The 27571-nt window shown below is 40.9% G+C and overlaps 3 protein-coding genes across 4 annotated transcripts in view; 1 reads left to right on the top strand and 2 right to left on the bottom strand.

Annotated features, from left to right (window-relative positions):
• LOC139445167 (receptor-type tyrosine-protein phosphatase epsilon-like) overlaps nt 1-27571 on the bottom strand; it is a 187023-nt gene that overhangs the window by 7466 nt on the left and 151986 nt on the right. The window lies entirely within an intron of this gene.
• On the bottom strand, nt 4240-13021 carry LOC139446723 (uncharacterized). 2 transcript variants are annotated; one of them, XM_071228019.1, is made up of 4 exons: nt 12964-13021; nt 8120-8246; nt 5997-6145; nt 4240-4702 (listed from the first exon to the last, which is right to left on the bottom strand). In XM_071228019.1, the coding sequence occupies exons 1-4, from the start codon at nt 13013-13015 to the stop codon at nt 4548-4550; spliced, it is 483 nt and encodes a 160-aa protein (XP_071084120.1). In that variant the 5' UTR covers nt 13016-13021; the 3' UTR covers nt 4240-4547. The 2 variants fall into 2 exon arrangements, with proteins under 2 accessions (XP_071084120.1, XP_071084121.1); XM_071228020.1 differs by having other exon boundaries at nt 8120-8243; nt 12964-13017.
• LOC139445957 (uncharacterized) lies at nt 17424-24680 on the top strand. The gene is made up of 4 exons (XM_071227206.1): nt 17424-17491; nt 19086-19200; nt 20607-20761; nt 22619-24680. The coding sequence occupies exons 1-4, from the start codon at nt 17443-17445 to the stop codon at nt 22651-22653; spliced, it is 354 nt and encodes a 117-aa protein (XP_071083307.1). The 5' UTR covers nt 17424-17442; the 3' UTR covers nt 22654-24680.

The raw sequence follows: 27571 nt of genomic DNA, 5'->3' as shown, positions 1-27571 counted from the left end.
CAGATATAGTAAAACAGACCGTTCTCTCAGATTCTGTAACTATTGTTGTAGTAAGGGAGTTAATGTCATTGAGGATGAATTCCATGTACTCTTTAATTGTAATTTATATTCTGCCCTAAGACAAAAATACCTTGTTAATATTCCTATGCCTACTCATTACAGTAATTCTCATGTAATAAATATTCTTAGTAATTATAATGAGCAAACATTATTTCTAGTTTGTAAATTCTTATATTATGCTCAAAAAATAATTAATGATAAATTCTGTGCCCTGTAAAGACAAAACACCTGGGAAAATTTAAAAAAATGACTGGATAATTTAAAATCAGTGATGACACCAGGTGTTCGCAAAACGGGTCAGCACGTTCTTCCCTACCGACAGCATCCCGCCAAATAACACAGTTGGCATGAAAGATGTATTCACAACTAAGCGTAGTCATTTTAGGATTGTTAGGCATGTTAAAGATAATTTATAATTATTTAACAAATTCATGTCTTCAGTTTGGTAGTTTGGTATTATTATCTCGCATGTGAAATGTGCAGCAGTGTGATAGGTGACTCTCCTTTGTTTGTTTGTTTGTTGTTTAACGCCGCACTCAACACAATTCCAGCTATATGACGTCGATCTTCAAAATAATCACGTCTAGACCAGACAATCCAGTGATTGACATCATAAGCATCGATCCACGTAATTGAGATACCAGAAATGGGCTTCACACATTTTTCCATGTGGAGAATCGAACCCGGATCTTCGGCGTGACGAGCGAACGCTTTAACCACTAGCTTACCCCACAGCGCCGAATACGGTATGAACACCCCTGATGGATACATAGACAATCTCAGAGTTATTTATTTCCGATAGTACGCTACGCTGTCGACTGTAACTGACAAAGACAACGTGTTCTAACTTAAGACTTTCAATTGCACACGCATATTAGACTAAACCTTTTCCTCTGATACCCGTATAGGTGAGGTGTGTTTTTTCCTCATGAGGTGAATATCAAAATGCCCACGCGTACACTAACGGGGAACTCACTTGCTAATGTATGACGTATGCTGGAGGTTCATTTCTTCAGAGTTGGTTAAGTTATTAGAAAAAAAGATAATAATCATAAATATATACAAGTTGTAACCTGGAGACATTGACAGATCGTGACAGACGCTTCCGCATCTCAAGTGTCTGTTTCTCCGCAGGCTGTGTTTGGTGCATATATAACTGCACTAAAATATGGCTGAACTTCTCTGGTGCACATACAATTTATGTCATCAGATTACGAGTTGATAATCCCCGGTACACATTATATCCGATACATACGCGTTGAGACCCGTGAAGATCCGGGGTAGAACAGGTCTTCAGCAACCCATGCTTGATGCTTGTCATAAGAGGCGACTAACGGGATCGGGTGGTCAGACTCGATTATTTACAGACCGCCCTCATATAGCTGGAATATTGCTGAGTGCAGCTTTAAACAACAAACAAACATCATACTAATTGAACACCCCTGGGGCAGATGTAACACCACAGAAACACCAGTTGGAAACCTCTAGTGCATATGAATCATACCATACACGAAATAAACACCTGTGATACACATAGAATATCAGATGAATATGCGTTGAAAACACCTCCAGTGCATATGTTACATATCGGAAATACTGTTGACGACTTTCTGGTGCATATACACACGCGTTAAAAGGCTCTGATATGCAAATATCACATCACGGTGCCCGTGAAGATCCGGGATAGAATAGGTCTTCAGCAACCCATGCTTGCCGAAAAAGGCGACTAACGGGATCGGAAGGTCAGGCTCGCTGACTTGGTTGATACATGTCATCGTATACCAATTGTCTGGATCGATGCTCGTGATAGTTATCACTAGATTGTCTGGTCCAGACTCAATAATTTACAGACCCCCGTCATAAAGCTGGAATACTGCTGAGTGCGGCGTTAAACAACAAACAAACAAACAAACAAACATCACAGACATACGGGATGAACATCACTGGTGTATATATTTCATCAGATAAATACGGGGGGAAGACTTTGCATTTCGATTCATGACAGGTACGGGATGAACACTTGATTGCTGACAGAGATGCAGGATGATCATCTCTGATGCATCTGATTGATGACATAGATACAGGATAAACACTTCTTATGACGTAACGTTAGCGACGACAACAACTGATCTCTCAGCAGGAGATGACGACCATTTGTCTGGACTAAGATTCATAATAAGAACAAATCTGGATTTGAACACACAGACACCGACTCCTGGCACGGGTAAGGGAAGTAATTCTTCACAACTGAAACTCCTCACATTGGTGGAGTTTCTTTGTCCGGAGGATTGTAGGGGGTGGGATTGCAGACATTGAGGACAATGAAATTACTGAAAATCCAAGAGTGACAAAATATATGCTTTTATTTACATAACAATATCAGAGAACATGGAAATATAATATTTACATTAAAATGTACATTTCCTAAACAAGCATCACATTACATCTGAGACAGATTTGAACTTCTATTACTGTTTCTCGAATCTGTCTGGAGGCACGGAGATAGTATTGCTGTGACACACACCCTCCGAATAGTTCCATCTCTGCTGTATCATAATGAGAAGGTGATAAAACCAAAACTTCCAAAATGAAAATCATTGATGCCATGTTTCCAATCGCAATCATCACGATTACGGATTTGCTCACAAAAACCCTTAAAACGTTGACTTAAGAAAGATATGTGAAATAATTAAATAACGTGTGAAGTGTACCTGTTTCCTGTCCGTGTTTAAGTGAGTGAGTGAGTCAGTGAGTTGGGTTTTACGCCGCTTTTAACTTTATTTCAGTTATATCGCGGCGTGTCTGCTTAATGTGGGAGGAAAGCCCGAAGTGATACAGGTCTCAGACGTTTACCACTTCGGTGAAACCCAAACCTAGAAACATAATCGGGGCGAACCGGGATTCGAACCCACAATCATAGGTTTCTGGCGTGCCCAAGGGACGCAACTCTGCACAGCGAATCGCCGCGCCTTAGACGACTGGGCCGCCCGTGACCTCCCCCCCCCCCCCCATTGTTTCCCCGTTACTCAGTGAGTGAGTGAGTGAAGAATTATGATACAAATCATTGAGTTACTATGATACAACAAAGCAACGGGGTCGAGTTTGTTTGCCGACGTTGAATTGTAGAACAGCTGGTATGTCCTTCAGAGTATTCTTCTTCAAAATGCCATTTCGGAGATATTTGGCTGCCTTTTTGAATTATTGAAATCTGTGGAATGAAATGATTTTGGCAAGAAAAATAAAATGAAAACAACCTGATTCAGGGTAACCAAACCGATGATCACTTTTTCAGCATTATTCTTCAGTCACATAACAATCCCTTTCTTGAGTGAGTGAGTGAATGAGTTGTTTAAACGCAACTTTGAATAGAAATGCAGTTATGACGGCGTGTTAGCTTGATGTGGGGAAAAAGCACGAGGTGATGCAGGTCTTAGACAAATACCATTTTGATGAAACGCACGAGCACTGTTATGGCGCTGAGAAACCTTAATAATGTCAAACAGGGATTCGAACCCACAATTATACGTTTCTGACATGCATAAGGAGCGTCAATCTGCACAGCGAATCGAGCCACCCTCTGTTGGGGCCCAGGTCCACTTAACGATCTCAGCACTTAAACTACATGTACCATAATGTTAAACTTGAGCCTGCCATTACTTCTCCGGAGCAGAGGAGTACAACTGAGAACCGTTAACCTACAATAAAACTGCCAATGTCCTTCATTTATGAAGGGGTACATAACCGTATATATTAACAATTACTTTGGGTCATCAAAGATGAATCAGAGCAAGAAAGTGTAGCAGGCGTTTCGATTTATTACATAAATAATGGATTCGAACCCACCCTTATTATGAGCATCAAAGGGACAAAACACTGCATGTAGAGTGGTTGCCCCAAAGACTCCTGCGCAAGTTGTGTCCTAAAATATCAAGGATACTTTCAACATGAAACAGGATTGTTGTCGAAAGTTTACGGAAGGTCGTCACAAACAAAAGCAAGAGAGAAGTAATCCGCAAACAAATCATTATATTCTTTCTGAGCAGAGACCATATATCTGTATGTGGTTTCTGTTCTAAGATACCAAAACAAATGTGTTAAACATTGCTCTGCGAACTGCAACATTTCTAAACGAAACCTTTCTCTCCGGATCAAAACCGATGCGGTCAGTGATTGCTACTCTCCTGTCGATAAAATGATGATGGCCCAACTATATCCTAATTATATCCGAGTATTGTGGAGAATGACTAGAATGAACGTTTACGATGGCGGTAGCGTTGTCAACCCAAGCCATGGATGACGTCATTTTGACGTAACGCAATCATAAGCATTGCACACCTTATATGGTCAGTAGGTTTGTCTGGTGGGTATATTTACGCTACCAGGTGTCAAGATTCTCATGTATGTCCCTGTCACTCGGAGGGATGAGTATGTTCGGATTGTATAGGCAGGTCATAACATATATGTATATATTGGCACAAGTTCCGGTTTTACTTCGCATGCGCGGAGTTTTCCTCATATTCGGGGGAACTGCGCATGATTTCCTCGTACGATGGCGGTTTGTCAAGCTCCAACGTGACCACGTCATATGGAGGAGGTCGGCAAACATCGGGCATGTCCGGAGTCAGGCCAGGATTCGCGGAATCTGGAAGGGAAGAATATGTCATGTTTACATGAATCCTTTTAAGAATAACAACTTCCTTATTCTTTGGTTCGACATTTTAGGGCAACATCCTGCGGGTGAATACATCTTTACTTTTTCTTATGTTAAACAGAATATTTTATCCAAATTGTTTTTTTTATATAAGTTGACCCGCCGTGATGCTGGAATATTGCTAAAAGAGGCGTAAAACCATACTTACTCACGTATATAAGTTGAAATGAGGGTCCGATTTGTTCTGTCTAGTTAAAGGAAAACTGATGCCAATTGAACTATTTTCCAGGCTACTCATTGATGTTTTTTATATAATCATAGTTTGATATATAAAGTATGACCTTCATAGAACGTTATAAAGTTTATATTAATTTAACACAACTCGTTACTGCCATAAAGGGATAGCTGGACCCAGTGATCTGAAGCCCATCGCAGAGCAGAGGATTCCCTGATCGTTGGCACGAGTGAGTGAGTGAGTGAGTGAGTGAGTGAGTGAGTGAGTGAGTAATGATAGCCTAACGTCGTGTCATCAATCTTGCAGCTATTCGCGGCGATCGTAGGCACGAGTCCCATATTTACCCTGATTGTGAAACTTCACCAAAGTGGTAACGAATTCTACCTGTGCATGCATCTCAGATATAGGGAATTGAGCAGAGTTTGATGTGTTGATGTACAGTGAAGCCCCTGGACCTCGTTAATTCGGAAACCCCAGCATTCCGGACCTCTATCATAGGAAACATCTACAGGTATGCCAAGCTCCGTAAAGGATACCGCACAAGTAACGGGACATTCGTACAAATAACGTCCGTGCTGAGTATCCCGAATGCCCCGTTACTTGTGTGGTATCTTACTTAAAATACAGCATCATAGTAACCATATACTGCGTAATCAGATATAAAATACTGCCTTAAATTAAAGTTACAATTAATAATAAATAAATGAAAATACAACACAAATCTGCTACACAGAAATGTTATAGATTCTGTTTTTCCATTTTCTCTGTAAAAATGTCAGTATTAAAGAGTTGAGTAATATAGAATAACCTGCTCGAAACGCGGAATTCCGGATTAACTGTCCCTCGTGAATGAATGTTGTAAGTTCCTCGCCAAAGGCTAGGGATTAACACCTTTACTCGGGGCAGATAATCCGTTATTCCTCTGAGCTCGTAGGTTATTCTCTAATAACTAGGCATGATTCGTTAATCCGGACGATTTAGTTTAAACTGTCCGTTCGGATTAACGCGGTTATCGCTGTAAGTGTATGCCGATACTATTTGTAATCTTACCGGTATGGAAAACTGTCGGCGTCAGTACTGTAGTGCGGAGGACGTGACGAGACCTGGCTTGCGATCTGGCACAGAAGCAGCACGTCAACACGACGACGACAACGATGATAACGACAGCCCCTGCCACGCAGCCAATCACCAGCTCCAGACTACACACATGCCATTGTATAAAGACAGGATCAGAAGTGGAAAACAAAAACATGTTAAATGGTAACAACTCATTGGTCAGGACCTATTAGTCCGGAAACTCGGCCGTCTGTACGATTCTGTTAACACGTCAACACGTATGGAAATTATCATCCAAAAATGGCTTCTACTTGGATATCGCTTGAGTGAAATCAAATGGTATCACCAGGGAGGTATCGCTGCAATGACATTGCATCGCAAACCTTGCTGGCCATTGTGACATCATCCGTTACCATAGCATCACAATCAAATGACGACACAAATAACTCTGTCAATGACGCTGGCTAGCTGTACAGTGTACATTCAATACACTGGTTATTACTGTTGGGAAATTGAAAAGGGTTGGAAGCATCATTTTGGATGATAAATAGAATTTCGCCTTCGTGTTTTTTGATATACAAAATAACAACACTTGTCGATAAAAGTATAAAACTTCCCGGCAAATTTCGTAGTTTGAAACTTTCATCGCTGAGTGTTGTTACATTTGATATGATCTAAATTCTACCATGAATTTGTAAAATACTCGATACTGATTGGTTAATCAGAGGCTATTAAATCACAATAAAAAAAACTCTGCTTGAAACAGCTGGTTTGACGGCCGCTAAACCGTGGGAGCTAAAATTCATAGAATAATGTAATTTCTTACTATCTATTTTTCAGTCATTGTCGGTAGGCTTATTTAAATAATTATATTTACAATTACAGGTGACGAAATGCAAAATTGCGGTTATTGCAATATTCATAGGATGTATGGCAATAAATAGAATAGAAATCTACAAAGAGAATGTTGTTTTTAAGTTTTGGGGACAACAGAGAGCTTGGAATTTGGCGCCTTTCTATATACGACTGTGACGTAATTTCGTTTGCGTCACAATGAGCAATATAAGGTCATAATGGTGACGCGCGGTGTAGAACGAAAACTTTGCAAAGCTTGCTTATTTTTCTTTAAGGATATCCACTCCATGTTAGCTTACGACGTTGCCGTGCGTATATGCTTTTACTGCCAGATCTATGTTCGCGTGAAGTATTAGGGTGTAAACAAACTGCTTGGGCATGTACAGTGCCATATTTTGTTTTAAGATCGACAACCCACTCAAAACACTGGACTCAACCCATGCCGCTTCACTCAGTATATTTGCTAACACCAAAGAGTTCGCGCTTTATTTAGCTATGGTAGAATGGAGATAAACATACCGTGTTTTCAACATGTTACCTGTAGTTTTAACTGCGGTAAATTTAACATGTGAAATCGCACGCTGCGCGTTTGGTTCCAAATTCATTTGCGCGCGGTTAAATCTACAGGAAACCTAAGTTTACATAGAAAACACACTCCGGCGCATTGGTGACTTAGCATAAAACCACTGCCACGTGCTAATTTGCATATCACGTGACTTGACTTTTCTCTTGTTTGTAAACAAACGCGCTTTTTCAGAAATGAGAATAGAAAGGACAAATGCGACAGTGAGTTCGATGAAAATAAATATTTACACATCAAAGTGACCGTATCGCTAGCTCTCCGTAGGGATTCGATGACAGCACGTGGAGCCGTACAACCAATGCAAACATAGGATAACTACGCAAATGGAAATAGTCTTTCACGATTTAGGATATTTGCTCAATGAATGTTAACCATTCTATGATATATGTTTATCTAGATATGTAGACTTGTCCAAAATGAAACGGATGAAGAACATTTGCAATATCTTGAATGGAATGTGTAAGATGTGACGAATCTCCACATGGCGCTGGCCTTTGGCAGAGGTACTATGCTGGTCGCATGGAGCTCTGGGTTGGAGAGTTCATTGAAAAAACAGTAAATAAATATAAAATAGACACGAGGATGATATTAAATCTACCTTGAAAAAAATACTTCGTTAATTGGGATATTCGGGAAACCTGAAGAATGTATTGTGAAATCTTACATTTGAAATACTTACGGGAGTGACGGACAACACACGTTCTTGCTGACGTCACCGCAGCATCCATGACGACAGTACTTAAACTTGATGCTGCTCCCGAATATGTCGTCAAAGGCGTGGAATGGGCACAGGTCACCAGAAACTGCTGGAACGATATTAACATAGAAGTCGTACGTCACAGTACCTGGGCCCCGTTACACAAAGCTATCTTAGCGCTAAGGTGATCGTAACTCCCATACTTTAACATGGGCTCGTAGCGCTAAAATTGTTTTGTGCAACGGGACCCTGGTCACTAATTATAACGTCCGACTACATAAGTGAGGGCCTTCTTATGATGATGGTATTTTTACATTTGATGTGAGGAGATATGGGTTTAATGTCCTGTTCAAGATTAATGCTTTGTTTGTTTGTTTGTGTGTTGTTTAAAGCTGCACTCAGCAATTTCCAGCTATATGACGGCGGTCTGTAAATAATCGAGTCTGGACCAGACAATCCAGTGATTGACAACATGAGCATCGATCCATGCAATTGGGATCGATGACATGCATCAACAAAGTCAGCGAGTCTGACCACCCGATCCCTTTAGTCGCCTTTTAGGACAAGCATAGTCGCCTTTTAAAGAAAGCGTGGGTTGCTGAAGACCCCGGGTCTTCACGGGCCTCAAGATTAATGCACTAACCTATGTTCGTGTGTGTGTGGCTGTTTGTACTTGTCCGGACTCTATATTGCTAACCTACTGAGATACTATTCAGCAGTTTAACATGAATACACACTCAGACAAAGTATACTGACTCCGAGCCGACCAGTCCTTGTTTTAGCCCCTTAATGCCAAGCGCCAGGCAGGGTAACAACAAGTACCATTGGTTAACGTATGTTGGTATGACCAGCCAGAGATCGAACCCCCAGCTTCCAATTCTCCGAGCAGACGCTCCGTCCACTTGACCACTGAGGTGGTCTTTATATTTGATCATGCTGGGGATCAAACCAGGTTTTCAGCATTACGTTTAATTACAAGATTGTCTCACATCAGTAAATAGGCCACATAAGCGCATAATAGACTGTTCTCATTTGAGTGAGTGAGTATGGTTTTACGCCGCTTTTAGCAATATTCCTGCAATATCACGGCGGGGACACAAGAAATGGGCTTCACACATTGTACCCATGTCGGGAATCGAACCCGGGTCTTCGGCGTGACGAGCGAACGCTTTAACCACTAGGCTACCCGACCGCCCCCATTCTCATGTGAAGAGATCTAGGCTATATATAATGCCAGTGCGTGAGTGCGTGTGTTCGTCCGACGTGCGCGTGTGTCTGTGGTCTGTGTGCATGCGTGTATTTTGCTTTAGTGGTATTATTTTAATAAATGTTTAATTTTAGTCTAAAAAAATGCATGGGTGCAGAATTGCGGCCCTTACCTGTTGGAGGATCCGCTGACCACGGGTTCGAATACATGATTATGTTTGATAATGATCATTAGTTTGTCATGACCAGGACCACACCCGTGCTGGTGTTGTTTTTTATCAAAGTGGCCAAAGTCTACACCCTTGAGGCTTTGGGTTTGTTCCACATGGAGCTGACGGGCTGTGACAACAACCGATATACGATCAAAGCATCCAAAACCCAACTCACTTTTACAAAGTGCTATTTTCTAGAATTTGTAATGGTTCGTGATTCCATAGCTTGTGTGAATGAAATGTTTAATAGACTCAGCGTAGTGTAGCAATTATTATGCAGCATATTATAAATAACATTCGAAGAGTATTCTGTGTGTGACATCCATTGTGTTGAGAACGTACAGAAGCCGTACGCCACTTCAAGATACTGATCAGGTCTATGTCACGTGACTTTTGTGATCTCCAGAAAGACATTCACTAAACGTTGTAGAAAAATGTGTTTTTAGACAAAAAAACATATAAATCGTGAAATTCCGTTTACCAATTGGGACAAAATGAAACCCATGGTACATTTATAATCTTGCTTTCATCTGGCATTTATTGATTCATCCCCGGGATAAAAAAAACAAACTACAAAAGACTCTGAATAATGATATATACTGAACTATGTGAACTCTACATATCTATTTGTGGAGAATCAGACCTAACTACATACATCATCGGGGATTTTTAATTCAAAATGCGTCCCAAATTTCGCCAGCTTATCTAAAAACAAAGCCGACATGGACACTGTCAACCCTCTGTTGCATTTCAGTTCCAGTTAATCTGGAGAATATGTTGATGACCAAGTGGCATGAGCTGGTGGTATCCCTCATAGTCTCTCCTTTCCTGTCTGTCTCTCCATCTTTCTATTTCTCTCGCGCTCTTTTTTATCCCTCTGTTGACGCCCGTCTCCCAAACGAATTTATCTCATTCTTTCTATCACTGTTTTTCTTCTTCCCTCCTCTCTCTCTCTCTCTCTCTCTCTCTCTCTCTCTCTCTCTCTATGTCTGTCTCTCTCTCTCTATGTCTCTGTCTCTCTCTCTGTCTCTCTCTCTCTCTCTCTCTCTCTGTGTCTCTGTGTCTCTCTCTCTCTCTCTCTCACCCGTATGCAACCCTGAAAAAACAACTGTTCACCCTATTTCCGTTTTGAAAACATTTTTTTATTACTGTTGTCCCGGCCACTAAGTACGTCATTACCCTAACTGAATGAGCCAGCAGGTGGGTCGCCGCATTATGTGAAGTATTCCTGTTGTTTGTGCCCCTTGCACACCGAGACTTGGCCGGTACTCCCTGGCTTCAATCTAAATGTCACTATCAAAGGCGACCCAGGGGGAACTCACCAGAAATAGCTGTCTACGTTTAAGTCGCCGTTGTGACTGTTTGTATACCTGCTGTGTCTAATCCCCACATTCTCAGAGATCGTACTTTGTGTTTGCTGGTAGGGTCGTATAAACGATGCTCTAACCTATTCAGCACAGTTCAGCTGCTCTCGTACTTAATCATAAGGTGCTATAATATTGCGCTTTCCTGTATATCTTATTAATGATGCTCCGTTCTATATAAAGTTCTTTGATGGTTCTTATCAACGACGCCCTTCGTTATATTTCACTGTTTTGTTGTTATGAATGCTGCTCAATTTCATTATCTCTTATGAACGAACTTCTACCCTACATTACACTGGTCAGTTGTTCAAATATTTATTCAGTAGCGGTTCTTAACCAACTGTCACTCTAACAATTATTGATCAATAGGTTTTTAAACAACGTTTCTATTTTTTTTTGGCGTGTGCGTGCAACCTGCCCCCTATTCCTCACACCCCACCCCATAAAACCCCCGCACCCTCCATCCCCCACCCCTCGTATTCTCTCTTCCCTTGCTCTTATCTTTCCCTTATCTTTGACCGTTCAGCAGGTCTTTGAAATTAGTCAGGGTTCGGAAGGTCGTATACACGATGACCTAACACACATTCCACTGGTCAGTGGTCAGATATGACCTATTGTTATACGATGCTCGTACAAGCCTGAGCGACCAGCCGAGTGGAGCGGATGTCCCCAGGATGACATCATGTGACCTGTTTGTCCTGGCCATGGAGGTATTATAGTCACCGACATAATGACGTTGAATGTACCATTTGGGGATGAATTAGATAACGGATTTGGTTGACCCAGTGCCCGTGTGTTACGGTGGAAATTATAATGTTTGTGTATGAAGTCGTCAGTTCATTTCAATTATTTTGCGACAGATTGACAAAAGTCGTGTATTTGTGTATTTTGGTTTAATACCGCATCATAATGACACGCCCGTTATACAAAATTATTAATGAAAATAAATATCAATGAGTGACTAAACCGTGATTGACAGAGTAAGTGAGACAATAGATATATAAATAAATAAAATAGATGGATGGTTGGACAGACAGACAGACAGACAGACAGACAGACAGGTAGGACAGGTAGGTAGGTAGGTAGGTAGGTAGGTAGGTAGGTAGGTAGGTAGGTAGGTTAATTAGATTTTTAATTTTAACGTGTTAACTACAGCGCCAAACGTTGTATATTACAAAGCGGCTAAGATTTAGTATTTTCAAAATGTGAAATCTTGTTTAAAACGCGTGTGCCTTGTTGGGTCCCATGGGCTGATGATCAACACCCGTGAGACTTCAACAACAAGAGACATGGCGGCGAGATGGTTGTAAATCAACTCACATCAACTCTGGCCCCAGGCTCTTCGCCCTACCTGCCCCGAACGCCGTGTGGCAACCTCACCTATTTATATCTACCTTGTGTCATGCCCAGGCATCTATTAACACGATAACGATAGCACCGACCATCTTATCGCGGAATATTATGGTGACTTATGCAAGTGGAAGATTGTAACGATTTAAACCCGAAACTGTAAAGGACATTTTAAAGTAAGGTTTCTACGAGTGTTCAATGCTGTCACATAGTTGCGTAAGTAATGTCTTTTGGCATTTAACAAAATAACACCTTATGGAATTTAAAGGCGTTACGAGCATAAGTTCATAACAGTTTAAAAACGTTGGTTGTCCGGTTTTATTTCTTAAATATGAAATGCGTCGGTATGTGTCATATTAATAGACAAATAATATTTTCTATACCATGACATAGCACAAATCTGTAGATTGTGCGCAGTTCACACCAAAATGAAAATTGAATTTTATATGAAACGTCCCGACATCTTTTTTTAGAAAACATATTTCAAATTTATCAGCGTAAATTGAGAACCTGTCTTGTACTCGCTTTAAATTTTATGGATTATATTTAGTACCCAGTGAGCTCCAGGGGAATAAAGTTCATGTGAAACTTCACACGACTTTGTTAAAAAAACATATTTCATATTCTGTCTGCTTAAAATTATAATCTATCTTGTACTCGAGTTAATTAAAAGTGAATTATACTAAGAACTTACCAAGCTCCAGAACGCTACTTATAGCTAGTAGTAATATAGGAAGGTAGTCCATGTTGCCGCCTCACCTGACGCTCTGTCTGTCCCAGCGAGCCCCACCGTGACATTTATGTACATACACTTCACATTACCTGAGGGGAGAGCGCTTGATCAACATTTTACAAACCGGGTTGTAAACAACAGGTTGGGATTGGCCGGCGCGGAGAGAATACTGTTACTGCCAATCAAAAGCAGGGGTTTCCGAACTGGTTTCAGTGTGCTGTGATTACGCATCGTCAAGTCACAAGGATTTCCTTTAATTGAGAATCATTTGCCCTTCGTTTTAAGTTCATATATTTTTAATGTAACCCTTGATCTATAAGGAGAGAACCACTGTGTCGTCTTTGAGAAGCGTAACTTCAAAAGTGCCATATTGCAAAATAACTATTGTCAAAGTATGACAATGGCATAAAGATATCCTTATTAAGGAAGTTATGATCTGTGGTTATTAATAATAATAATAATAATAATAATAATAATAATAATAATAATAAAAAAAAGAATGACAGCTGCAAATCCAGATATTTTTGTAATAACATTTATGAGCTAATTTTATTTTTCTAAAATATGCCTTGCAACAATCTAATGAAGCATAATTATTTTGGGGGAGAATTTTCGGGGACAACTTATTTTTTTCACGAATATCAAATGGTCGGGCCCTAATTGGTCGTTCTCATGAACAGTGCAATGATATAAACATAATACGTATAGGAAAAGAGTCACACAAAGTATAAAACGTCAAAGCCAGATAAATAATAGTGACTAAGTCCCAGTTTTCAACGAAACAGTTTCCATTGGGTGTAAATGGCAAGATGAGGGTGAAAAATATATGTATGGACACTGAAAATCAGTGACAACACCAGGTGTTCGCAAAAAGGGTAAGTATGTCCTGCCCTACCGGTAGCACCCGCCACTAACACAATTTGCATGAAAAATAAAAGATTAAAGAAATTCTTATTGCAGAATAGTCAATATTCATATAGTTTAATTAAAGGGCAGAGTAAGAAGAATCATTATCTATACTTTGTGAATAATGGTATAAAGACATCCGTATTAAAAGGATCACAATTAAATACAGTAAACTACGTTTATAACGAACTGACGGATATAACGAACTCACTTTGTATGTCCCGACATTTTGTTGTAGTTATGCTGTATATATGCTTATAATGAACTGCGGTTATAACGAACTAAAATTAGTAGTCCCTTTAAGTTCGTTATAACCGTAGTTTACTGTAGTAATTTCTTTATCGATAAAAGCACTGAAGAATCTAAATCAAGGATAGTCATTATCTATACTTTATGAATAATGGTATAAAGACATCCGTATTAAAAGGATCACAATTAAATACAGTAAACTACGGTTATAACGAACTGACGGATATAACGAACTCACTTTGTATGTCCCGACAATTTGCTGTAGTTACGCTGTATATATGCTTATAATGAACTGCGGTTATAACGAACTAAAATTAGTAGTCCCTTTAAGTTCGTTATAACCGTAGTTTACTGTAGTAATTTCTTTATCGATAAAAGCACTGAACTTAAAGTAGCCATCAATTATCTGATTATGTAGATGAGACACTCCTTGTTCGTTTTATGGCGCCCTACCATGACTATCATTGTAATTACTTATGTATAATTCCTATCAGCTGACAGATGGTGTATTTCCTGCAGCTAGTCTACTATATTTAGTGTATGCTTGGTAATAAAGTGACCAGAGAGTTCGTGGCTGTCACTGCAGCAAGGTGTCACGGGGTTAACATGTGTACGACTGCAGGGTCTAATCCAGTGTCGACTCAGTTGAAGTGATGTCGCTGGAAGGACAGTCGCTCCGAATTTAGGGTTGTGATTTCCACGTAATAGGCAAGGCATTGGCTGTTAATGTTCCATGAAAACGCGATGGGTTACCGTTGATAAACGCGGATGGCCCTCTAACACGCGATGTCCTTGTGTAAAGGTCTCCTGTAACTCATCAGAAGCAGTATAGGCCCGTTCCCCACAGTAGAGATTCCGGAACAGAATATGTCCCAAATACATCACGCTTGTCTGCTAGTTTCTGTTGTTTGTTTATTGTTTAACCCCGCACTCAACAATATTCCAGCTATATGACGGCGGTCTGTAAATAATCTAGTCTGGATCAGACAATCCAGTCATTAATATTGACATCATGAGCATCGATCCACGAAATTGGGATAAAATGACATGCATCAGTCAACCAAGTCAGCGTGCCTGACCACCGGATTCCATTAGTCGCCTCTTAAGAGAAGCATAGTCGCCTTTTATGGCAAGCATGGGTTCCTGAAGAACTATTCTACCCCGGATCTTCACAGGTCTGTCTGCTGGTAGATACTTCGGAGAAGAATAGGCCCAAAGTAGTCAAGGCTTGTCTCACTGTAGAGATTCCTTGGCATGTTCCTTGGTGTGTCATCGTACGCAGACGGTGTGGATCAGCGATCATACTATCAAGCACTTGCCTGGCCCAGACACGAGTGAGTGAGTGAGTGAATATGGTTTTACGCCGCTTTTAGCAATATTCCAGCAATATCACGGCGGGGGGACACCAGAAATGGGCTTCACACATTGTACTTATGTCGGGAATCGAACCCGGGTCTTCGCCGTGACGAGCGAACACTTTAACCACTAGGCTACCCGACCCCCCCCCCCCCCCCCCCCCCCCGTTCCACGTCCACCCGTTTTCTCTGAGGAAGATGGTAGCAGAAGATCACTACCAAATTGAAAATAATACTTATATGAATAATGCTGTGCGCAAATAGTATTGAATAATAATGTTTAAAATGCACACCCTCAATGGAGCTCAAGACGCTACATTAGAACCCCGGACAATGGGTCACTGTGCACTCGACATTCAATTTCATCTCCCTGGGGAGTATACAACCCACAAGCTTCCTGTAAGCCACTAGAAGGTTAACAGTCATTACTATCTCATCCTACCGGCTACCCATTCACTGTTGGGTAAAAATAGGCATATTTCGAAAAACGTCTCTGTTCTAAGAGACAAATAGATGTTGGTAATTATTTTTATTTATCGATCGTTTGCTACAGAAATAATAAAATACAAATCTGTGTAGCAGTTTTGTGAAAAATGGTGACACTGTTTAAAACATCTGATGTTTACTTTATATTTAAAGTACCATATATACCTATACACTTCTGAGAATGGTTTGTCAAATCTATTGGAGGTTGCGCAATATTCAGAGACAACATACAATGCATGTAATCATTTATTAATCTAGAAATGAAAAATACTTCTATTTTGTATGATATTTTTATTAGTGGTTTGTTTTTATCTGATAGGATGGAGAGGTCGGGCCACTAACATAAACTAAATTTAACCTATTTATCTTCATATTGTCCCCCGCCGTGATATTGCTGGAATATTGCTAAAAGCGTGTAAAACCATACTCACTCACGCACTCTTCATATTGTGGTTTTAATTTTGCTTCCAGTCGATCGAATCAGTACAGCAAAAAATAGAAACAATATCCTAGTTATAATTAGACAAATGGTGGAAAGCGTGAGTAAATGGTAGATAAACAAATACGTCGCGTTATCCGAGGTTCGACACAACCAAGGAATTAATTTTGGATACATGTACCGGTTGGCATGAAGAGTGAATAATACGAAACATTTGCGATAAACAAACAACGATAAAAAATAAAAAATGACCAACATTATTTTTATTATTGGACCCGTGAATATCCGGGTTACAATAGGTCTTCAGCGTCATAAAGCTGGAATATTGCTGAGTGCGTTAAAAAAACAAACAAACAAACAAACAAACGTTTATTAAAGATCCTCATCAATTGCATATGAACAGTGACGACGGAGTCAAGGCGAGGTCGACTTATGAGAGTAAATGTTTCCTGGGTCTACAAAATGACTTCGAGAGAACAGTAATTTCGAAACATCCGATTCGAAACATCAGAGGTTAAATGATGAGTAAAGAAGGAATATACAGGGGCCAAGCTTATACTTCGGGACAACCGTAGGTTCGACACAGAGATATTTTACCGTATAATAATAAACAAAGAAATGGAATTTAAAGCGAGTGGACGAAAGAAAACAATGACTAATTAAATGATGAACGAACGACAATGAATGGATAGATATCCGGATATCACTTGGTGACTTTGAAAGTAATGCTATAAAATAGCAACAATAGTAGCATTGTTGTGGATGAGTCATATTACATGTTTATATCGCTGAACTTTTGACTTAAATCCAGTGTCTTATGTAACGCCAAGATAATCAATCCCAGCGTACAAAAACATAACGGACCTCTAAGGTCACATGTGACAACATTATTCAAAACTGACCGCGTGACATGACATTGCGGTATAACGAGGTTACACTCGCTACCTGTACCTCTATGTAACGCCATACAGGTGTCTCGTACCCACTCAAGTGTGACCGAGAAAAATGGCGTCCTTCGCTGTGTCGTTGTTGGTCTTCCTGTCTGTGATTACAGGTAAGTCTCGTTGTATAACTTGAATACGCCTTCAACCGGGGTACAGTAGTGTTATCGGTGTTTAAAACATTATATCAAAACTCAAAAACCCTTATTCTGAGTTCATCAGTCGGAAATTATCTACAGGCGGAAGCGCAAACACGACTCAGGTATTTAGCGCTGTATCACGCTGTGGGGAATCGGGGGTTTGGCTTCTCGGAAATATCAATCAGTATGTATCGATCTTATTATTTACCTTCTAGTGTAGGTGGGAGATTATGCGAGGGAGACATCGCATTTATATACATGTGTGTTTGAATTCTGGCTTCACGACACAGCACACCTGAGAGAGAGATCTGACCCAAATTCGTCCCCAATTTGATAGCAATAAAATGGAGGAATGTTGATATGCAAACCTAGCGCTATGAGAATGTAGCTATGAGCATGAGCATGTGCTGTATATGTTTAACAATAGATGTTTGTGTATACACATATAGATAAAACGGCATACACAGTGTATTATTGCAGGTAGAATGGTAGATTCCTTCCCGATATTTTTGAATTGTTTGTAGCAACGTCATAGATCTATTTATAGCACGAAGGATAGCCGTGTTGTCCCTGTGTTGATGTGGAGAATGTTTGCACACACGACATGTACAGAGGTTGAATCATTAAAAAGAAGTTCATTTTCATTGTATACAATAGGACTGTCTACGAACCAGTAATAAGGACCTATGTGTTTACCATGTTTACAGTGATAGTGTAAGACGTGTCGACGATGAGAACGAATAGCCACATCAATGATAACAATTCATTTTTGACAATATTAACGTTACAGTAATGCTATGATAGTGGTGATCATACTGCTTAGTCTATAATCATCGATTTGATGATGATGTTGATGATAAAGAATATGACGTTGATGAGGATAATAATAATGATCACAATATTGACGATGATGTATATGTCGAAGACGGTATTGTGACGATAACATCTTTGGTGATGACAGATTGGCATTGTGAATGTAGACAACGATGAGTATATTTTCGATGATAACGACAAATTTGATGATAATTGACAATGATATAAATATAGACGACGATATTTTCAATGTCAAAGACTACTATGATACTTGTTAATGATGAAGATGAAGATGATGATGATGGAGTAGTTGTTATATATCTGTTCACATTAGGTCGGGAATTGTTAGCTGACATGACATTTAGTCATGACATGACGATGACGGTGGCGGTTGTGTCGATGCCGTTGATGATGTTGATGATGTAGTGTATACTGTAACAAATGTTATATTTGGGATAACACATTCTTCGTCAGCGATGTAACCGACTCAGCCACTGAGGGTTACACAAAGTACGTGATCTAGACTACCAGTTGTCGGACTGAGCCTCGGTGGCTGAGTGGGTTAGATCGCTGACTTTGTGTGGTGCCTCACTCTGGCAATGTGGGTTCGAGTCCTTGATGGGACTCAACCTAAACAAGTACGAGAATCTGTACTTTCTCGGGAAAGTGTTATTCCAAACATAACATTTGTTACATTTGACCACTTTCTAAATGGCATTGTGTGATCATTTTGTATACTGTTGTGTGTTGCTAGAGTCGTTGTGCTGGCGTTGTGCGTACTACCGGAACCTGTTCGACCAGCAGCCCGAGTACCTGGAGTGTCTGGTGGGATGCTGTGGAGACTCCTGGAACCGACACTGCTGTAGCGAGTAAGTCACAATCTCAGTGAGCGAGTGAGTGAGTGTGTAAATGAGTTGGGCTGGTTAGTTTTCTGTTTAACGCCGCACTCAGCAATATTACCGCTATATGACGGCGGTCTGTAAATAATCGAGTCTGGACCAGGCAATCCAGTGATTGATATCATGAACACCGATCCAGGCAATTGGGATTCGATGACATATATCAATCAAGTCAGCCAGCTTGACCACCCGATCCCGTTAGTCGCCTTTCATGACAAGCATAGTTGCCTTTTACAGTAAGCATGGGTTGCTGAAGACCTATTCTATCCCGGATCTTCACGGGGCGAGTGAGGGGTTTCACGCCCCTTTTAACATTATTCCAGCTGTGATACGACGTTCCAGCTTGATGGTGGAAACCTCGATGTGATGCAGGTCTCAGATGTTTACCACTTTGGTAAAACCCACCGCCACGAGTGTGGTGTGAAAAAAAGAAAAAGCTGTGTGTTTTATTTTTATTCCACAGACCAGAATTAAGAAATTGTTAAAACAACCCAACTCATTCACTGTCTCTATCAGTATCAATAAAATATTTTGAATAATGCAATTAAGACGTTGCAAATTTATCTAAAAAATTCAATACTCATTATGTCGAATCGCGAAACAAATTTGAAAAAAATGACATTTGAAAGTTTACTATCTTTTTCATTATTTTGATCTACCGATCTGAATTTTTGGGCTCAAACATATGTTGCTGTTTAATCCCTCCTTACTGAAACGATTCCCACTGGAATTTCGGTTTAGATTTGATCCCCAGCATCTAGGGTGGTCGTACGAGGCGACTTAATTGATTGCATGGTCGGCTCAGTGCCATGTTTGATGGGTGCCCTCGTGCCCCAATCACTGGATTGTCTGGTCTAGACTTGATTATTGACAGGCTGCTGCCAAATAGCTAACCGCGACGTTAAACAACAAGCAAACAAAAACAAAATCAAGCCACGTAAGTTTCCTTCCATCGTGTGCATGCTGTAGATAGCAGACAGATGGAAGGGGGCAAGGCAGGTCTATACTACTCTGATTGAATTGAGCATGTACCCGTAAAGATCCGGGTTAGAATAGGTCTTCAACAACCCATACTTGCTGTAAAGGGTGACTATACTTGTCGTAAGAGGCGACTAACGGGATCGGGTGGTCAGGCTCGCTGACTTGGTTGATGCATGTCATCGTATCCCAATTGCGTGGATCGATGCTCATGATGCCAGTCACTGGACTGTCTGGTCCAGACTCCCTTTTTACAGACCGCCGTCATATAGCTGGAACATTGCTTAGTGCGGCGTTAAACAACAAACAAACAAACTTTTATTATTGATCATCAATATATCTGAACCGTGGGATGAGTCGAGGCGAGAAATAGAACTGATCATGATTTCTGTCTGCAGGGCTGGTTTGATCATCGGTTGTTGTCTTGCGGCTGTATTCATCGTCATCGTTTCCATCATCATTGCCTGTTGTTTTATGAAGAAGAAAAGGGCGCGGGAATCAGCGTACATGAGAGCCAGGTATCCAGCAGCTGGGATGAATATCACACAGCCAGGTGAGGCCGGTTATCTCCCTTTAGCGGAATCACTGAAGAACATAATCTCCTTAAAGTTTATGAAATGCGTACCCTCACATACTATCTTAACCGTAGCATATACTTTTTCAGGGGGTGGTAGGCTAGTTTAATGGTTAAAGCGTTCGCCAGGCACGACGAAACCCCTATTCGAATTCCCACATGGGTACTTGTATGAAACCCATCTCTGGCATGTCCCGAGGCCAGAGAGTTATCTGACTATAAAAGTCCAGTTTCAACCCTTGCCGAACTTGGCTGGAATTCCCGGGCTCGATCGTAGCGCAACCAGTGGCTAAGACTCATGTCAAAGATATGAAGACATCCCATTGCCGGTTATGTCAGAACGACCTTTCATCCGACCAACCAGAGCATCGCTTATCAGATCATGAAAGTGACCGTTGAAATGTGATTTGTGATCGTGCAAAATTTATGTAATGGAGAATTCATGAGAATTAGTTGATTCCTTATATAGAATCAACTCGCCCTATTCGGCCAGATTGATTCTACATACATAATTAACAGAATCGTCTGATTTTTCCTGACTTAAAACCATATGACTGATGTATCACGTCCATATAAGTAGAATAGGTCTTCAGCAACCCATGCTTGCCGTGAAAGGCGACTAACGGGATCGGGTGGTAAGGCTCGCTGACTTTGTTGATGCATGTCATCGTATCCCAGTTGCGTGGATCGATGCTCATGATATCAATCACTGGATTGTCTGGTCCAGACTCGATTATTTACAGACCGCCGTCATATAGCTGGAATATTGCTGAGTGCGGCGTTAAACAACAAACAAACAAACGACACAGGGCCTAAGTTCATGAATGTTACCAAACTTATTGAGCTGTTTATGGATTAGTGTGAGGGATCTACGCTACATGTAAATGTTTAAATACCAGTTCAGAATGGTCAGAGAATTCCGGGCTCTGAATCAACTGCAACAGCAATAGCGTGATTAATTGTTCAAAATGTCATCATAATTGTTGACTGCTGGACTATTTTTGATAGCGAGGTAAATCAACCCACGCACTCATTCACTCCATCGGTTATGAGAATATCATAGTTCAGTTATGGACCGGTTAAAATGACCAGTTGCATATATCCAAATTATCCTAAGCACGGGGTCTTTTTGTAAAACAAAAAAATGTACATATATTTGTATCTCATAGAATAGTGTAAAATGACTCTGAGTATAATTGGGGGCACGGGTGGCCCAGTCGTCTAAGGCGCCGCGATTCGCTGTGCAGATTTGCGTCCCTTGGGCACGCCAGAAACCTATGATTGTGGGTTCGAATCCCGGTTCGCCCCGATTATGTTTCTAGGTTTGTCAGCACCATACCCGTGCTCAAGGGTTTCACCGAAGTGGTAAACGTCTGAGACCTGCATCACTTCGGGCTTTCCTCCCACATTAAGCTGACACGCCGCGATATAACTGGAATACTGTTAAAAGCGGCGTTAAACCCAACTCACTTACTCACACTGAGTTTAATTATTTACGATCATCAAACCCCAACACCAACTCATGCGTTTGTAAAATCATTATCACTGAAGCGAAAGTGTTTGAAAAACCGAACCCCACCAAAGGTTCCACAGATATTGTGATACTTTGAAGTGCCACAATGGATATCTACAGATGCACTACTGTAATTTTCAGAGGAATAATTAATAATTTTCTTATCTTAAATTAACAAGTTTTACTAGTTTAAAGCGTTTCTAAACTTTTGTTCCATTCACAAATTTAGATGTTGAACAATTGAAACATTTACTTGTTCTGGCGGTAGATGGTGACATGGGTGATAGTGTTCCACCTTCTCAATGCTGTTTTCTTTGTTTCAGGTTACATGCCCCCAGGTCGCGACAGGAAATATTGAAATCATCACGACATAAGAGACTTGATTTAAAACAAAGCTTTCAAAGAATGACACACGGAAATTCGGTAAAAGACAATTCAAACGTGAAGAGGAGAATTATTTTTAAAGCAAGGAGAGCTGGTTCCTTCCTGGGTGTTTGTGCTGTTGAGAACAGTGATATCAATCTGGTTGTATTTTATTCAATACAATTGTATATGTTAGGGAATGAATACGCATGTTAAAAACACAAATTCATAAAATTCATATCTTAGTCTTGCAGTAGTATAGGCAATTGTTTTTAATCTGTAAAGTTTTTTAAATTTTTTATTTTGTAAAGACTACATATCATACATTTCGTCCTTTACAATACTCGTTTAATATACTGGAAGAAATGGGCACACTTTAGTCACGAAAAAGATATCGTTCTCATTAAATTTCTCGATTTGGTACTATCTGTAACAACTTAAAAATCAGACTTGGGTGGGAAATTATCATCTAATAACCAACTTATAAATGTTCGGCATGAGTTCCGGGTCGGGTGGAGAAATTGAACCACAAACATTTAACGTGGCCTTATCATAATCATCTTTTAATAGAAAAGTCATTTTATTTCACGTTTATCGTTTTTTGCATGAGTTTTTTACCTAATCCATAACGGTTCCATATGTCCATAATTACTTTATGACCAAATCACACAATTATGTACATGATTGACGTCGTACCCTACTATTAGAGCTTCCACGCAGGTTATCACATAAGGGTTAAAGTCAGTAAACGTTTTACGTTGCTGTGGAGTTAACCCCTGTGCTGATGACTAACCCTAATTATTCCACCAATTTCGCGGATTATTTGTAAGTGATTGAAAGTAAATAATATGGTCAAGTTTAATTTCTAGAAACAGCTCGATTTTTGTACTGTGCAAATGCTACACGGTATTTCAAATGTTCTCGTATGCATATGATTATTACGTTGATGTGTTGTAAAGGAATTACGAAGGCAAGCATACCGGTATGTACAAGAGCTGCCAATGTTACCCCATATCGAAGGCTCATCTAGTGAGAAATATTTGTTTCAATAAAGATACGGGTTGTCTAAGAGCAGCAATTCACTGTGCAGAGTATCGGCCCTTGGGCACGCCAGGAACCTATGATTGTGGGTTTGAATCCCCTTTTCGCCCCGATTTTGTTTCTAGGTTTGCCAGTCCCATACCCGTGCTCATGGGGTTTCACCGAGGTGGTAAACGTCTGAGACCTGCATCACTTCGGGGTTTCCTCCCAAATTAAACTGACCCCCTGTTATATAACTTGAATACTGTTCAAAGCGTCCTTAAGACCAATTCACGCACTCAATCTTTGTATCAATATTAACTTCGCATATCGCCTATAATGTTTGGTTAGTCGGGTATTTGTCATCCACTATTGGACGTGACCACCTCCAATCAAACCATCTACTATATCCTCTAAACTGAAGTGGTGGCAAGGGTGGCCCAGTCATCGAAGGCGCCGCGATTCTCTGTGCAGAGTTGCGTCCCTTGGGCACGCCAGAAACCTATGATTGTGGGTTCGAATCCCGGTTCGCCCCGATTATGTTTCTAGGTTTGTCAGCACCATACCCGTACTCGTGTGTTTCACCGAAGTGGTAAGGGTCTGAGACCTGCATCACTTCGGGCTTTTCCTCCCACATTAAGCTCCGCGACATGACTGGAATAATGTTAAAAGCGGCTTATTCCCCAGTTCCGTCGGAGCATATTTTATATTTTTGTAGGTACGTATACTTTGCACTTGTTAAATGTCATGACAACCTTATAGGTATTGTTAGATTATAATATGCTAGGCAGATGATTTACCCTAGGTCTTTGTAAATACGTGTGTATAGGCATTCAATATGATCATGGGATTCGCAGACGTAGTTAATCCCATTCTTGTGGCAATGTTGACCAATTTTTGATGATTCGGGTGTGTGAAATATTTTCACATTTGTGCACTTGTTTTACGATCAATGTCCTTGCCATTGTATATAGATTGTAATAAAACATATTTGTATCTTTTCGTAACTGTGTATTGTGTTCTTGTTGTTAATTGGTACATTCTGGAACGATGACATAATATGTCGTTCACTTACATTATGGACGTGTGATTCATATTAGCTCTCGAACTGCGCTGACACTGACAGCGTATTAGTTGTCAGGCTGCCTACTCTTTTGGCTCAGAGCTCTAGGTTCAGACAATTCGCTGTGTAGGGTAGGGACCGCCACGTGGTCAAGGATTGAACGTCTGCCTGGAGTACGGAAGGCAGGTGGATCAGTCCCTGCCGCTCATTCCAAAAGACTTTAATGATGGTACTTGTCACAATACCTGGCGTTAGATATTGATAGTTTGATTGTTGGTTAACGCCGCACTCAGCAGTATTCCATCTATATGACGGCGGTCTGTTATTAATCGAGTCTTGACAAGATAATCTGGTGACTGACATCATGAGCATCGATCTACGCAATTGGGATACGGTGACATGCATCAACCAAGTCATCGAGACTGACCACCCGATTCTGTAGTCGCCTCTTACGACAGGCATAGTCGAATTTTTCGGCAAGGGGAGGGGGGTTAGCCTAGTGATAAGGCGTTCGCTTGTCACGCTGAAGACCCAGATTCGATTCCCGACATGGGTACATTGTGTGAAGCCCATTGGTGGTGTCCCCTGCCGTGATATTGCCGGAATAGTGCTAAAAGCGGCGTAAACCCAAACTCACTCACTTTTAAGGTAAACATGGCTTGCTGAAGGCCGAGTGCCGAATCTTCACGGGTATTGACATTAATGGGATGGTAATAAAAGGATTGGTCACTCAGAGTCGGTATTCTGTGTATAAATGGGGGATATTCATGTTAAAACTGTGGCATGGTATATCAGAAATATCCCTTATTAGTCCGGATTTGTACACCACTTCACCTCACCCAGATTTGCCCCGATCATCATCACCATCCGTACCCGAGCTCGTAGCTTTGTGTCACCAGTCACGACCGTCATCACTCTACGATGCGTTAACCGGATCCACCTCTTACTGCACTGTATTATCAGCGTGGTAGTAGCATGATGTGTACATCGTATTTGTCTTTGCTGTACTTGCGTCACTTATTATTGTGCGCTCGAATATTAAATTCACCGTGATTATGTACCTCGATTTGTGCTCGATTGCTTCACCAAAATGGTAAACGTCTCAGACCTGCATCACTTCAGGCTTTCCTCCCACATACAACTGACACGCTGTGATGTAAAAGCCCCCTTTACACAGGGCAGCGACCTTTGTGCCAGCTTTGAGCGATCAAAAACTGGCCAGGACGTTCAACGGTGCCTAAACCCAGAAAATTATGTTTCTATGTAACTGCTCCAGGAGTTGTTCAGCAGTAACTGCTCGAGTTGTGCAGCGTCTGCAATCACAACTAAACACTGCAGGTACAAGCCCTCTATTTATAGGCAGGCTGAGGAGGCACTACAGGTAGCTCAAAGGAGGCAGAAAAGAGGCAGAAGTATTGCCATTGTGTCTCAAGGGTTGCCGTGGTCGCCGAATGGAGTCATGGCGGTCGCCACAGTCATCATTCAATGCACGCCGTTGGTCGCCCAAAAGAGGCACAAGGGAGGCAGAAGCATCACCCAGACTGAAGGGGAAAACTACCTGGCGACAATTGGGCGACCACTGTGCCCTCATTCTGCAACAACGGCAATGCTTATGCTAACCTTCTGCCTCCTTTGAGCCACCTTTGAGCAACCAATCTCCTCGGCAACCTTTGTCCGACTGTTTTGAACATGTTTTTAAAAATTCACAGCGACCATGCCGTCCATGGCGATGTCTGAACCTCCTGTGAACCACCTTGGAACGACCTAGGCAACCATTCTGCCTCCTGTGAGCCTCCAACGACGACCTGGCAAATTTTATGGTCGCACACTTGAGGCACGAAGGTCGCTATCCTGTGTAAAGGCCCCATAACTGAAATAATGTTCAAAGCGGCTGGTGCGTTAATCTAAACAGCCTCACTCACTCCGATGTCTAAAAAGTAGGATGGAAGATGGTTAATTTGGACAACACATTATAATTACTTTGGCCATGATTTTAGACAGGTGTCTCAATCGAATGAATATTATTGAACAATATACATATATTACATGTTATGTATATTATTATAAAACTCATAAATATGCATACTAGTATATGTTGAAGGAGAGAGCAGTAGCCTTCGACTATAGTAGTCGGTTTACACAGAACATGCGAGTTAGTTTTACTCCTTGTAATATTCCAGGATTACATGGCGATAGACACCAAAAAATGGGCTTCACAGATTGTTCCTATGTGGGGAATCGGAGTGACCAGCGCACGCTTTAACCACTTGGCTACCCTACCGCCCCCAGAACGTGCGAGGGACGCCTACTAAGTATCTTTTGAGGTCTACGAACTCCACACTTTGACATCAGTGTTATATAACTGAAATGATCTTCTAACGACGTGAACCCTCACACTCACTCCACCGTTACTCACAAAGACTAAAATGTCGGTAGCTTTCAGAATTGATATATGTGTAGGAAACGTTTAAATAAATTAAAACGCTTCTCCGTTTGGCAGTACCTATAGCCACTCCTTTGTCTAAGACTATTTAAGTTAGTGTGTGAGTGAGGTAAGTTTTACTACGATTTTAACAATATCTCCTCCATATCGTGGCGGGGCCTGGACAAAAGACCACACATTGTACCCATGTGGGGAATCGAACACTTTAACCACTAGGCTACCCCACCAACCCCCAGGCTGCTAGAGAAATAACTTTGTTTCTAATGACATTTGTTAACTGGGTAGGTAGGGGGAACATGTTTTTCGAAGACTGCACGAGAAAGTAGAGTGTTTAAATATATTATATATATTAGGGATGGGGGCAATTTCATGTGCGTAATCGCGAGA

Source organism: Haliotis cracherodii, unplaced genomic scaffold, assembly GCF_022045235.1.
Source record: "Haliotis cracherodii isolate W230 unplaced genomic scaffold, xgHalCrac1.p SCAF_6, whole genome shotgun sequence".
NCBI lineage: Eukaryota > Metazoa > Mollusca > Gastropoda > Lepetellida > Haliotidae > Haliotis > Haliotis cracherodii.
This window is presented reverse-complemented; position numbering and strand designations above follow the sequence as displayed.

Bases quoted from the DNA above. Each gene is read 5' to 3' on its own strand.
- LOC139446723 (XM_071228019.1), bottom strand. From the start codon at position 13,015: ATGGACTACCTTCCTATATTACTACTAGCTATAAGTAGCGTTCTGGAG. The intron at 8,247-12,963 runs GTAAGTTCTTAG...ATATCGTTCCAG, and splicing joins AAGTAGCGTTCTGGAGCTTG to CAGTTTCTGGTGACCTGTGC. The intron at 6,146-8,119 runs GTAAGTATTTCA...GCATGTGTGTAG, and splicing joins GTGTGTTGTCCGTCACTCCC to TCTGGAGCTGGTGATTGGCT.
- LOC139445957 (XM_071227206.1), top strand. From the start codon at position 17,443: ATGGCGTCCTTCGCTGTGTCGTTGTTGGTCTTCCTGTCTGTGATTACA. The intron at 17,492-19,085 runs GTAAGTCTCGTT...GTGTGTTGCTAG, and splicing joins CTTCCTGTCTGTGATTACAG to AGTCGTTGTGCTGGCGTTGT. The intron at 19,201-20,606 runs GTAAGTCACAAT...TTCTGTCTGCAG, and splicing joins AACCGACACTGCTGTAGCGA to GGCTGGTTTGATCATCGGTT.